Below are 14,261 nucleotides of genomic sequence, written 5' to 3'. Positions count from 1 at the left end.
TGGAGTCTTAGCCACTGGAGCACCAGGGAACTCCCCAGCAGACCTTTTTCTTCTTGATATTTGGAGGATGGACAGATGGGGCTTGCTATGAGGTCTTGATGGGATGGACAGCCGCCTGGAGGGCCCACCAGCCCACCTCTATTTCTGCCTGCTTGGTTTGGTGGGAGTGAGTGTGGGCGAGGCTGTTTGACCCAGCTTCCCTTGGAAAACCTCAGCCAGGGATTGTGATGTTTGACCTCTTTTCTCAGAATGAGGTATTGGATTATGAAACAACTTCATCAGAAGCCCTCTGCAGGCATTCTCCGAGCATGCATCTTCACTCTAGTTCTTCTTCCAGCTCCCAGTTCCCCATCTGTGTTTGGCAGAGCCAGGGCTGAGGGGGCGGAGTCCCGAGAGGTGAGGCCACCCCCCAACCAAAGTACACCGGGCACCTGGGCCGTGTTTTGTATGAACCCGCATTTCCATCTTTTTTTTTTTTTTTTGCCACGGAGCACATGTAATGTTTCCTCCTGGCGTCACAGAGCGTGAGCCCCAGTGACAGACGACGGTTTCGTAGCCTGAGCTGCAAGCTTGACACTTGCTTTTTAATCTTGTCCTTTTCTTCCTAAGTCTCTCTTTTACTTTTCCCCGGGTATTTCTGTACAGGTAAGTACCTTACTGTGACATGTTTCCTTAGTCTTTTGCTTTCACGGGAAACACTGAGGAAAAAAAATCGAGGCTTGTCTCACATGTTAAATTAAAAAGAGAAGCTTGCATGGGGCCCTTGATCCCTGATAGATTACTACATGGGACTCAGAACCCAGAAAGCCCTCTGAATCACTGTAGCTTTGCCGTAAGCATTTCTCCCAGTGCTGCGTGACAGTCGAGGTAGTAGTCACACACACACACACACACACACACACACACACTCTTACACACCTCATACCGGGCTCCCAACCCCCACCCATGAAGCCTCCCTTTGATTAGCCGACTTGGTCTTATGTGATCTTTGTCCTCTGTTTATCTGTGTGAATTGTTTTTCCTCCATTGCTCTCTCCTAGAATCATCCAGAACCGGATCCTGATCGTCATCCTGGGCATCGTCCTGGTTATCACCATCCTGACGGCAATCACTTTTTCTGTCAGAGGACACTGATGTATCTGCTCTTCCTTGATAAACAGCGACCACGGCTCGTTCTGAGTAATTAAGACAAAATGGTCACATGAATCATTTTCTTGCACTGACAGGCTCTGAATGACCCTCCCCCTCTCTCGCCACTGTTCAGCGGAAGTGCAAAGACTGTAAAAATATTTTGTATTCCTGTTTGCATGTGGGTTGGTTTCCTTCTCTAGGTTTGTCTTCACCCAGATTTGTTCTTTACAGGGGAAGGCGAGTGTTTATTTGCCTTTTGGTAATTTCATCTCCTGACCAGAACAGCCTGGGTGACCTTCTTGCTTGCCCTGTGGGCGTGGCAGGCATCCGGGATGGGGAGAGGGCACAGATGAGTCAGTCACGGTGGCTTCTGATGGGCTGTGCTGTTTGTCACACACCTCTTGTCACCGATGAGCCCTTCTGTGATGTCTGAGGATAAAAAATGCAGAGACCAGCAGGGCCAGAGCAACTGACTGGCCCTGCAAACCAGTCCTGTTCCTCCCCAAATGTAATGAATATAGTCCACCTGCCTGAGTGTTTTCATTGTAAAGGTGGGTATTTAAAAGCAGTTGCGCGGGAAATTGACTTAGCACTTTCCGCGTTTTTCTATGCGTTTTGTTTTTTTTTTTTCTTTAAACCCAAGAATATTTTTTGCTGAGTCTGCCCAATATCCACTTTTCACAACTTTGATTACTGTCTGCGAGAAAGATTTCCTTGCCCTCCAAAAATCCCATCCTCCCCAGAATCTGGTGGCAGAGAGTGCCCCAGCTCGGTACTTCCTGGTGGCCTCCTCTCCCCTGACCTGTGTAGGCGTCTGTGTATCCTTTCCATCTTAATATTTGTACTGTCAAAAGGAGCCCTCATACATGCAGAGGGTCTGTCAAGGTTCTCTCCACATCCATTCCAGTATGTAAAGAGAACATGAATATTTCAGGAAGAGCAGGAACCTGACTCCATCAGTGCGAAATTTCAGATGTGATTGTCGATATGGTATAGTCCTATAGGCTGATCACTGGAAATAAACTTGATGGGAAAACGTCCGCTAACCTCCTTTCAAAGAATCAGGGGTCGCAGTGCGTTACGATAGGACGGCTTGGGTTTTTCACTAACAAATGTGAACACAGCCTTCCTGAATCCACAAGGTACTCAAACCTCTAACGTGCTTTGTGATTTTCTTTGGTTTCTTCCTGTCCAAGGGAACCAGGGATTGCGTTCAAAATTAGTTCCTTTATGATCAGGCTCCAAGTTGCCTGAGCTGAGGTCATTCTCCCCCTAGTCATAACGCGAAATGTGTTTTTCTTAAGACTTCGCAGGCACTTCCAGGGTCCTTTCTATCTTTTGGATATAATTGGGAGCTTTGAATCCTTGAAAAGCAAACCTGTTCCCTTCATAAAAAATGCTAACCACCTGTGCCCATGGGCTGAGATCATCTGGACGCAGCACTTGATTTTTTTTTCTTCCCCCAACTCAGAAGAGAACCATTATGGTTTAGAGAGGAAACACACAATGGCAAAATCCACCCGAGAAATTGCACTTATTGAAACAGGCTAGGGCCTGCATGTGTTCAGATAAATCATTTAGTATTGTGTAAATAAAGCCACAGCCTTTACTTCTCAAGGATGGTGTGGGATTTTGGCAGAGCGCAGTAGCCCAGCAAAAGAGTGGGAAGCCTGTACTAATTTTCCTATCAGCTTCAGGGCTCTATCCTGGCAAGAAAATCTTTTATTCTGATAACAGAATGAGTATGTGTGAAACACATCAAAGAAATGATGAAAAGGCAAAGCAACAAGTCATCTCCTTCTCGTCTGGAAACTCTAATTGTGGGGAAGTATTCTACCAACCTTTCTGGTGGCTTCCCTCAAAACAGTTGGTCTTAGCTGAAGTGTATAATCGGTTGCCCAGCCACACCTCACTCCTCTAGACTTCCTGAGGCCACCTAGCAAGCCAGGTCGATCTGATCATCTAAACTTGCTGGCTTCTAAATATTTCACCTGATGTTCATGTTGAAAGTAGAGGTCGTGCAGAAAAAGGGCGTGGCTTTCTTTCAAGCTCAATGGCAGCTTCTTTGGGGTTGATCTCTTTATCAGCCCTTGCCTGAGACTTTGCCCCAATTCAACCTCAAGAGTGGGAAGAAGGTAAACAGATAACCCTTGGCCTAACAGCCCCATCACGTCCACCTCGAGAACAACCTCCTAGACCGGGATAGTGAGCACTTTGTAGGAAGCTGGTCCGAAGGCCTCTGTATCCCCGGCTGGCCCTCTCAGATGCTGCAGACAGACTCAAAGGAGCCCCCTTTTAGGGGGAGGAACACTGTTCACCCTGCTTCCCTGGGGAGGGGGAAAAGCCCACCAATTCAAAGCCATTCATAGAACTGTGAAAGGTCCTAGGAACTTAGTACATAGACCTTGATTGATGAATATCTCTAAAGCCAGGAGCCTTTGTTAAAAAATTGTGTTCAGCGGAAGGGTTGGGGGGTTGCTGGGGAGGAGGAAGAGGAAGGAGGAAGCCCTTGCCATATAAAATTCATGCAGACTAAACAGTTTCCCTGACGGAATAAATAAAGCGGATGCTGCCCTGCTCCAGAATCAAAAGCAATTTAATTAAAGTCTCTTAAGTTGTAAAGAGTTTTAAATGCTCCATGTTGAAGACGAATGCCGGCAAATGCAGCGGGCCTGACGTCAGCTGCCAGGCCTGGACTGGGAGGCCATTTGCTATTCTGTTTAAGGCAGGCTGGATTGTCTTATTTTGGAACCAGCTTGGTGGGGGGTTTGCTTTGCTACTGCTTCTGAGCCCTGAGCTTCAAAGGCTGAAATTAATGGTGAACAAAATTGTGCGGCTCTGGCCGTCCCATGCGGGGCAAGCCCATTGAGGGTTATCATTAAGTAAAGAAATAAAGAGGGGAAAAAAGCCTGCCTGTTCCAAAAACCTCATCAGATAATGACCTCAGTGATTGGATTTTCATTACCAAACAGCATCCAGAGATTATCTACTCCATAGAAGAAGGGAGGTGGGGAGGGAAAAAAAAGAAAGAAAGGAAAGCAACTGTCTTTCTCTTCCTCTCTCTCTTTTTTTTTTTTGCACATCTTTTCTTTAAAACTGTCAGATCATTTCAGTATTTCAAATCCGAGGAAAACAGCCTGCCTGCTGCTGTATTTGAAGTTGTAATGGTGTCAAAAAGTCACGACTGACTGACAGCCGTCAGTCCCAGAGGGGCTCATTAAATCATAAAAACTTGACAAGGAAATAATTGCGCATCGCCAGCAACTTGGCGCCTGTTTAGACGTTTTTATTTTCTTTCATTATTAGTCCCCACCATTACGTTCATTAACAAATTGCATTAAACAACTGTTAAGGGCTAATGATTTGTTTATCGCTTTTTTTATTATTATTATTTAAACATTAGCTGTGTCATGTGGTACCCCAGCAGCCTCTTGCCATCATCCAACTGAATATTTTTCCACTCCGAGCTCCGGGTACTGTTGGAATATGAAATAGATTATTCATTACTCTCCTCTTTGCCACTGATTTGGTTTCATGTAGCGTCTTCCACAGAGAAAGATGAAAACTTGTCAAAAATAGGTTATATCTTATTCGAAGGGGCAACAATAGCAGCAGGTACAGGCACACTTTAATATTTAATTAAGGTGGATGTTAACCCCTTTAAATGACTTTAGCTGTAAGTTCTATTCAAATGCAGAAGAGAAAAATAATTGTGCTTAATTTGCAACCTGTTTGGCAGGCACTCTTCATGAAGTTAGCTGGAAATTTAGAGCAGCATTTTTAAATAATGAAATTTCCCATCATAAATATGTATAGCCATTTGTCTACGTAGATGAGAATTAACTACCAGCCATGATTTCCTCATCTCTTTGGTCTGAACTGCTAGCCTAGTGGGGCACCCAGTGCTCGGGAGTGGAGATGGCTTTCCTGGGAGAACCGTGTATCCAGAGCCAAGGACTGTTGGTTGTGGCTGGGGCTGGTTTCCAAGGAACCTGTGAGTCCCCTGTCTCTGGTCCACTTGCCTCCCGCCTTTACCTGAGTGTGTGGTTGGAGGACTGTGGTCTGGAGTGAAAGTGAATAAGGACCTCTCAAAGGAACACTTGTGCATCCAGCCGGCTGGTGCTGGGAGGGTATGATGGGGTGTGTCTGGGCCATCTCTCTGTGGTCAATGAGCTCACTGCAAACAGTGCTTCCCTCATAGACAACAGAAGCAGTGCTTTCCTGGGACTGACCTTTCACCTCTTTTTCCTTTCTGTGACTTGGCGTTGGTGACGTGTTCAGCTTTTCCACGGGTTATGAGATTGAGGGAAAATGTTCCAATATCATTATCATTTTCCTAAGTCAGAAGTCAGTGGCATCTTCCAGGTTGTAACTGCTGGCTGTGTCTGGTCACCCTGTTTGATTTGATGAGTTCACGTAACCATGCGGCTGCTCTCAGAGGCCTGGTTCACTGGCAGAGCGGGGGTGTTCTGGTCCATGTCAGGGAATGGGGAGTACTTTTCTCCCAGGCTCTTTCTACTCCCACCAACCCACCCTCAGAGAGCCCAGACCCCTTGGGCAACTTCTCCATGGATGTGAAGGGGAGAGATGGTACATGTTCCTTGCCCAGCACCTCTCAACATCACCCATGCAAGGACAGATGGCCCTCCAGGAGCCATGGCACAAGAGGGGCCAGCAGGTGTGAGCCAGGTGAGACCTGGCCTCAAGCCTCATGGATCACTGTGGGCTTAGAAACGGCAGACACCCCAGGGTTTGGGGGATTTCAAGCCTCCATTTCAGTCCACTCTAAATTTGTCACACGTCAACTTGCCATCTTTGTTTGGAATGGACTCCATGTACCACAGCAAAAGGCTTGCTCAGAGTTGTTTTTCCAGAAAGAAGGAAGGAAGGCTCTATGGTGAGCCATCCCCAGTCTGCCTCCCCAAGACACTGGTCAAGGTTACTGCCTGAGAGGAGACGCTGGCCCAGACACTTGGCCTCACCCTATGCTCTGCCTCACAAACCTGAAACAGAAACTCAGGAAGCTCTCTTGTTTATATGGCTTTTCTCTGCCTGCGGCACATCAGACTTAAACCGATGGTACCTGCGAGAGGCTGCCCACATTATGTGAATAGTCAGGTGGCTCTTAGACACCCCTTTTTAAAATGGGGCAGGTGACTGTGTACACAGAAGAAAGTTCTTCAAGCCACAGGCACTGCACCCAAGAAGGGAGACCTTGAAGGAGAACCCAGAGCAGCCTGGCACAGGCAGGATAGCCCAGGAGAATGGTGTGTGTGATTGGAGCCAAGGGTGGATACAGGCTCCTGAAATGGGTGATGGAGCCAAGGTCAGTGTCCCCTCCTCTTGTGGAGGAGAGAAGACATATTGAGTGCTGAGAGAGACTGCCCATGTCCATTAGGCTTTCAGGTCAGTAACAAGGTAAATGTCCCTGAGCCAGCTTACCAGAGGCAAGTAAGACAAAACCAAGATGGCGGGGCAAACCAAGATGGCGGAGCAACCAAGATGGCAGGACAGGAATGGGAGCGTATGAGGCTGGGAGTGTATGAGGACATAAGAAACAGTGTGCAAGTTGAGGATGAAGACGGTTAGAGGGGCTCATCCCAGGAAACAGCCAAGAAGGAGGGGCACAGGCTAGTAGGCCCCACCTCCTGCCACCCTGGGCCCATCATCGCCCTCCTTCACAAACAACCAAAGGAGAGGAAAGGCAGGGCGCCTATCGCCCAGAACCCTGACCCAAATCCCACGCCACCCCCATTGCCATTCCTCACGGGACTCCCACCAAGCTGTGGAAAAAGCACTTCCTCAGCCTGAATCACCTGCTACTCACGCTCCATAAATAACGAAGGCATCACAGGGAGAGGGGAAGCGCCAAGAAGCAGAGCCCAGCCTGTGAGTCTGTGAACCCGTGCACCCCTCCTCCCCTTCATCCGAACAAGGCCCTTTGGCGTGAATAATAGCTCAGCGGCCCCGAAGCCTGTATTGATTGGCCGCGCTCGCTGCTCCGCTGAGAGCTGCCTGGACTTTTCCTAGGGGCAGGACGGCACCGCTGAGTGCAGCCCACCCCCGCCTCCCCCGGCCTCCCGCAGGTGTGCTCAGGAGGGGACAGGACCGGGGGGAGCCGAGGCCCTGCTCCAGCTCAGCGCTGCTTTGCTGCCTCAACTTTTTAGTTTTTAACTTATGTTGCCAGGGAAAGTACCTGAGTTGGAGAGAAGTGTTTTGTTTTTTTTCACATGACGAGGCCCCACGGAGTTGAGAACGAATACAACCTTGGGCTTCAGTTTCTCTCCAGAAAGTTCTGCTCCTCAGAGGAGCCTTCTGCTGACATGCAGGCCTCCTGTATGCCCACCACAGGGCTCGGCACGGCTGTATTGCATTCTCCTCTTAATTTTCCCCATCTTCCATCACAAGGCAGGGGAGCTAAGACTGACCATAATCCATTGCCTCCTTGGAGGACAGGAGCTGTTGCGAAGTTCAGTGGAGAAACTTCAGCTGGAGGCTGGTAGAGGTGGGACCGAAGCCTGCTAGCCCCGCTCCCCGAGGCCCCAACCACACTGCCCCATCCCCCTTGTTTGCTTCTCTTCTGGACAAAAAAAGTGGCCAAGGCAAGGCCTGGGCCCTCTGAAGGGTGTACAGTTGTAAGATCAGCCAGGGCCCCTTGTGGTGACAGCTTATGGGCTGGGAGACACCTGAAACCCCACCTTTGAAAACTCTACTCCTTTGGGTTCTGACCTTGGACCCTAGGACGATTTATGATTTATGATCCCGTAGGCAGCGTCTTCAGCCACTGATCCCCCTGGTGAAAGGTTGGACCTGAGGGAGACAGGGTATGGGGGAGAAGCGACCCACCACTGGAGGGAGCAGTTTGCAGCCTCTGAAAGAAAGAGGAGAAGGGACAGGGGTCTGGGTTCCCTGGGACCAGCTCCCTGAAGGTTTCTCTTGGCATCAGCTGCCCTTCTGGTAACAGATGCATTACTGGGGGCACAGCCTTGCTCCTAAAGTCCACACATACCTGGCCGGGGCCCACAGCTGCTCAGACAGACACGGGGGTTCTGAGAACACATGGGCTCTGCCGGGCAGTGGGAACTGGTCAAGGTCCCCCAAGCACCTCCCACAGCACTGCCTGGTGGGGAAGGGGGACAGGACAGGGAAGCAGGTGATGCCATCAGCACAGCTGACCTTGGGGTCCAGCAGACTGTGTTCCTCCAAGAGCTGCTCCAGCCTCCCAGCCGAGTCCTGCTGAGGGTGACGGGAGGCCGAGGCTGTTGTGATATACAATTTGGCATTTGGGGGAAGCACCCAAACGGCTCACATACACCTTGAGAAGACCCTGCCCACACTGCCCCTCCCTGGGGTCTTGACACAGAGGGGCATGGTGACCCTCAGAGCCTCACTCTTCCTCATTTCCATCTCCTCTTCATCCATGCCCACCCCTCCCAAGAAGTAATGGAGAGAGCAGAGTTGGATGGCTTCAGTGAGCTCCTTATTGTCCCCAGCGAGACTTCTAAATAATCAGTCTCTCCATATGAAACATGAGAGGTATAATCAGATTTGTTTATCTAGTCAATAAATATTCATTGAGCATCTACTATGTGCCAAGCCCCAAAGACAGAAGGTCAAGAAGATGGATAAGAAAACAGGTAAAATAGTTCCCCAGCCCTGGGGCTGGAGGTCAGAAAGCTGTTTTCAGCCCAGTGAACTGACTTTGCTCTCTGATCCCAGACAAGTGACTCTCAGGGCTGGACATCACCTGGTGATGCCCTCGCCCCTGCCGCCTCCCGCTGCTGACCCTGAGATAAGGCGCACATCCATGAATCATTTGGCAAAGTCCTTTCCAGACAGCAGCGCTGTGTATCCGTTCCTCCTTGCAATTTCCCCGCCTACATTTGCGCAATTGCCCTATCTGAATGGGACTAAGACTGACGCTTTCCTGCCAGTGGCCAGGTCCGCATGAGCACTGGCCCCTTGTACATCAAGAGCTGCCCAGGAGAGGCCAGGAACAGGAATAGGGACCATTTAGACTAGGATTGACTTGGAGGATTTTTTTTTTCCTGCTTATTAAATGACAAAGGTTTGACTTAGCAGGCAATCGGAAACCCAAAATATCATAAAAGGAAAAAAGTTGCCGAGCGCCTAAGAGGTGCGCCACGGGAGTGGGGTCGGGCTGAACAGATGGAGCAGGAGACGTTTTTTCAAAGGCTTCTTTCCCCTTCTTCTCCCCTCTCTGTCCCCCACATGGAAAGGGGAAAATAGAAGCAGAATCCAGATTTGGGCACGGGGGTGAGCTGTTCACCCTCCCTCGCAAGCACCCCCAGACTCTGGAGACACTTTGATGTCTGGGCACATGGCACTCGGGGCTGGGAGACGCCCGGGCATTCCAGCCTCTGGACTGGCCTCCCTGAGCTCCTTTGTAAGGGCAGATGAAACACACGGAGTCCAAGAGCAGGGTATTGAAATGAGCAAATGTGGATCAGTGTCCCTTGAACTCCGGGCTGGCCACCTTGAAACAGTTTGGGCAGCAAAAGCCAAGCAGATGAATGAGCTTGGATTCACAGAGCCCTTGAGCTGTCTGAGCTGTTGGGACCATTTAGCCCTACCTGCTTGTTTTCAGATGGGGAAATGGGGCTCAGAGAGGGAGCGAGACTTGTTCAAGATTACCCAGCAAGTCTGTGGCACAGCTGGGGTGGAGGCCAAGTCTTTGCCTCCAGCCAGGCTTCTCTCTTCTACACAAGGAACTTGAACTTCAACGAGCACCACATTCTAGAGGCCACAGCCCGGCCACGGGGACACTGGCCTCCTTGGCAGTGCTGACCTTTGCACCACAGGAGCCGACATTCCTCAGCTCAACTTTTAAAACCATCGTGCACAGAAAAACTCAATTCCATCCATGTTGGCTATGGTCAGTTTTTCCTCCTGAATGTCATATCTTCTGAGGAATCGGCAGGGAACACCCTGGTTCTCTTTCCTGGACAGGGAAGCCTGGCGTGCTACAGCCCATGGGCTCGCAAAGAATCAGACATGACTTAGTGACTGGACAACTGTGCTGCTGCGGTGCATTCACACCCAGGAACAGCCTGGCAGCGCGACCACCCAGGGCTCCCGTGTTCTCTCCAAGTCTGGCATCTTCCGTGTGAGCTGGGCTGCTGGTGTCCCGAGCACTGGGCCCTGCTGTGCCTTTTGCAAGTCATACCCTGTTCCTGGCTTTGGTTCCTCACCCAGCAAACGGGAAAGCCCGGCTGGAAATTCTCAGGAAAGCCGGTCTCTGCCGACTCCGGTCATCCATGGCAATGAAAAGGGAATGCTCCTGACAAAGCGAGGGTAAAGGGCCCAGGGTTAAGATGGCAGCCTTGGCATGTAGAACCTTCTAGAAGGCCAGGAGATGTGGCTTACTGAGCTTCTGAGAGGTCTTGAATGCAGGGTTCGTGTCATGGGATCTGCACTCAGAGGGTCCCCAGGCTTAGGGTTTCAAGCTCTGTATCACTGTCTTGAGATTCTTAAAAGAATTTTATCTTGGTAAAAGCTGTGGTTTGTAAATGAAGTCTGATGGGACAATGGACCAGGAAGTGGGGGGTTTGCGCCTTGGCTCATGTGGTCTTGCGTCCCACCGCCTGCCTGTTCCTGGGGTCTGGTTCTCAACTGCTCTGCCTTCTGTCCCCTACAGCCCTAGCTGCACTCAGCCATCCCCTCCCCACCTTCACTCAGCAACCACTGCCCGCCTGCCCCCAACCTGGGGCCAGGCACAGAGGGGGTGGGGTCAGCATGCCCACCCCACAGTGCCTTGGGGTGGGACATGGTGGCTGCAGCCCCTGCCCTACTCTGGCAGAATCGGGGTGCATTCACAGAGTACTCTGCAGGGACAAGCCTCTGGTCCCCCTGTTCCCAGGATCTGGTGTATCCAGTGCGTCCTAGGGGTTGCCCGTCTGCTGAAGGTTGGGGCAGGGAGCCTGTGCAAGGAGAGGCCTGACCCACTTCTTGCCCCAGGCTTGGGGCAACGCATGTCCGGCCAGCCACTGGGGAGGAGGAAAGGAACCTGACCTTCAGGCTCCAGGGCAAGTATGGGTCCCAAGTTACCAGGCAGGACTCAGGCCCGTGAGGGCCTGCACTCCCCGAGGAGAACCTCCATTGTCCCGCTCCGTGCCTGGGGGAACCCTCTCCTCCTTCTTCCTGCTTCCCTGAATCTGATTTGTCTCTTCTGGCCAGTTTGAGGCACCCTCTTAAGACCCACAAAATACAGTGTACAGTGGGCGAATGTACACGTGTTAAATATGCCAACATTTGCATGTAAAACTGGCACTGTACAATATAAAAGTGAATGGTACCATTTGTGCTAGTAATTTAAAATTTTGATTTAATGTAGAAGATTAGAAATTTTTAAACACCATGAGAAGTCAAAAAAGAGAAAGAGACCAGGGAAGAAAGGAAACAACATTTTTTCTTGCTTTTTGAACTAGGGCCTCCACATTTTTGCCTTGCTCTGGATCTCACCAATCACAGAGCTAGTCCCGCCTGGATGAGTCACTTTCCCTCTCAGGCACCCATTTTCCTATCAGGAAACCAGACCTTTAGCAGTGTGTTTCCCCGCCCTAGCTCACGGGCACATTATGAATGTGCACTTGGATCAAGTCCCTGGAAGAGATTTAGAAACCCGTTATGTGGTGTCAATCCCCAGCCTGGGAGCCACAGCCAGCCCTTCATTCTAGAACAGGAGTTCAGCCCCACTCATGTGGGTTTCACCACCATTGATAAGTCAGGCTCCACCCAGGTGTTGTGTCCTAGACCTGAAGGCCCAGTCTGACCACCCACCACCTCCCGTACATACAGGGTGGAGGTGTAAGTGCCCAGAGAGCTTGAACCTGGAATCCAAGCAAGTTGTGAAGTGGAAAGATGGCAGTCAGCCCCACAGCTGAGCTTAAAGTGTGCAAAGACCACTATTGATCTCTGCAGTCATCCATTATATTTTCTGGCAAGAACCAGGATTTCTGAGCCTAGTATGAGACTCAGCATCAGCACCAGGGAAGCTGGGTACCAACCAGGTTTGGGTTTCAGGATCTTCTTGAGAATGGTAACAATCTCGATTACAGTTGCACTGCTGGGGTGGGGGCGGGGGTGGGAAGAGATCTCCATTTCAGAATCGTTTCCAAATCTACCATCATGGGGTATGGGAGGGTGCTTCAAGTCCCGAGTCCAATCTGCCTTGCCTGTGGACAAGGTAGAGTCCAATCGACCTTGAGGACTCACTATCCAAGGGTTGACTGGGTCCAAAGTAGCAGCCTGGCATATCCTACAAAGTCCAGTCCCTTTAAAATAATATGTATGGAGTGAAGGAATGAATCCATTTAGATCCACTTGCCTCAGTGGAGTCCAAAGGCTAAATTGCATACTCAACAACATCATTTTAGGAGAAAGCAAAAATTAGATGACCCCTCCTTTGACTTCTTTTATAGCTTTACTTCTTTAGGGGAATGTCTCTCTATCATTTTAAAGTTTTGGATTTTTGTCTTATTTTACTCATTATCACATTTTGAGTGATGTCTTCTGGCTCCAGCTCAGCTTCCTCCAGATAATTCATTAGGCCTGTGAGCTGCTCGAGAGTGGGATTAGAACCCGTGTAGTACATGGTCGCTTTAAACTGAGATCTGCTAATTAATCACTCTTCTCTGTGTAACTGAGCGATAGCTCTCCTTCCCTAAGGAACTGCAATTTCATGGTTCCTAATGATGCTGCGATTACATTATCTGGATCACTTAGACAGTGGGTGTCAGGAGCGATGCTCGAAGCCTGTCTCGAGGCTGGGGAGAAATCACTCCTAAGACCAAGGAGATGAGGAAAAGGAGTTCAAATGTCTGTTGCTAATTTTCATTAATGTGTCGCTGTTTCTTACATCTCATGCAGACGTTAGTTTCAAGTTCCGATATCCTCCAGTTCCACCGAACCTCACATTGTTACTAATGTTCACAGGGTTATTTTTTTTAATCTATTTATTTGCTGTATTCCACAAAATAATTTATTTCTAGCATTTATTTTCATTAGATTTCTTGGAAATGTGCTTCTGCATATCGTTAGTACAAGTAATACATTTTGATTGTTGTTTCCTGAAGTAACTTGTACTATCTGATGAGTTAAATAAAACGCTTAATTCCAAAGTCTGTTATTCCCATCTTTTGCATTTAGGTTATTTATCTTGCCTCCCATGCCCTTTCTAAGTGAAGGTATGTTATAAATCTTCAGTCAGTTTCTTGTTACAATTTCTGGGCTGTGAATATAGACACTGTCATTTTTTTTTTTTTAAAGGATGAAACTTGGACCAAGTTCAAGGTTGCTTTTGAACACAGGTTTTCTTCTTTAATTGCCCTAAGACGTGGTTTTGAAGAGATGGCATCACAAACCCGATCTGAGTTCTAGTTCCCTCATTGGTGCATTGGGATGATCTATTGAGCCTGTTTCCTTGACTGTAAAGTAGGGAAAAGATCAGCCACCCTAAGGACCTACATGAAGATTCAACTAGGTAACCCATGGAAAACCCCACCAGGCATATGCTAAACGGTCACCACCCCATTCGTCTTGATCAAATAAGCTGATCTGTGACATCATGGTAGAGACATATGATTGGGGTTGGGGGACTTTTGGGTGTCTTGCTTTATTTCTTATAAAGATCCTTCATGATTATGGCCTTAAAATACTTCAGACATGCCTTAGATTCAAAAAAAGAGAGAGATTCATTTTTAAAATTCATTTAAAAAATATTCATTTTAAAAAACATTTTAAAATATATTTTAACACTGAATGTCAGGCATGGCACCAGGGACTGGAAAACAGCATCTACTCACAGAAGAGAGCTTCTGCCTTGCCCAGAGCCCATAGGCTGGTGAGGGAGACCCACCAGACAGTTTCCTGGCAATTATCTGCTGTAGGAATTGAGTCACAGAGAAACCTTGGAGAGGCACGGCAGTCTTGGTTGGGCTGATTTGAGCCTATTCAAATGCCAAGGGTTTAGCATTCAGAAGGAAATCTGAAGACGAGTTTGAAACACTGGGGAAAAAAATGTTTGTTGATACGAACTGAGTGAAAGACAGCTTCTATCATTCCAGGTGACCTGCTCAGCCAAAATTTCACCAACAGGAAGTTCCCCATTA

At 48.9% G+C, this 14,261-nt stretch overlaps 1 protein-coding gene across 5 annotated transcripts in view; it reads left to right on the top strand.

The window, feature by feature from the left end:
* Positions 1 to 13,274, top strand: part of VTI1A (vesicle transport through interaction with t-SNAREs 1A) — a 382,417-nt gene extending 369,143 nt beyond the window's left edge. For 3 of the 5 annotated variants that reach the window (XM_027528861.1, XM_027528862.1, XM_027528863.1), the window contains one exon: positions 1,041 to 13,274. In XM_027528861.1, coding sequence (XP_027384662.1) covers positions 1,041 to 1,063 — 23 coding nt within the window. In that variant the 3' untranslated portion in view covers positions 1,064 to 13,274. The remainder of the gene's footprint in view (positions 1 to 1,040) is intronic. The other 2 variants (XM_027528866.1, XM_027528867.1) reach the window with 1 other exon arrangement.
* The last annotated feature ends 987 nt before the right edge of the window (positions 13,275 to 14,261 follow it).

The sequence above is a fragment of the Bos indicus x Bos taurus genome, chromosome 26 (assembly GCF_003369695.1).
Source record: "Bos indicus x Bos taurus breed Angus x Brahman F1 hybrid chromosome 26, Bos_hybrid_MaternalHap_v2.0, whole genome shotgun sequence".
In the NCBI taxonomy this organism is placed as follows: Eukaryota; Metazoa; Chordata; class Mammalia; order Artiodactyla; family Bovidae; genus Bos; species Bos indicus x Bos taurus.
The sequence above is the reverse complement of the archived record's forward strand: the minus strand, read 5'-3'. Positions and strand labels throughout refer to the sequence as shown.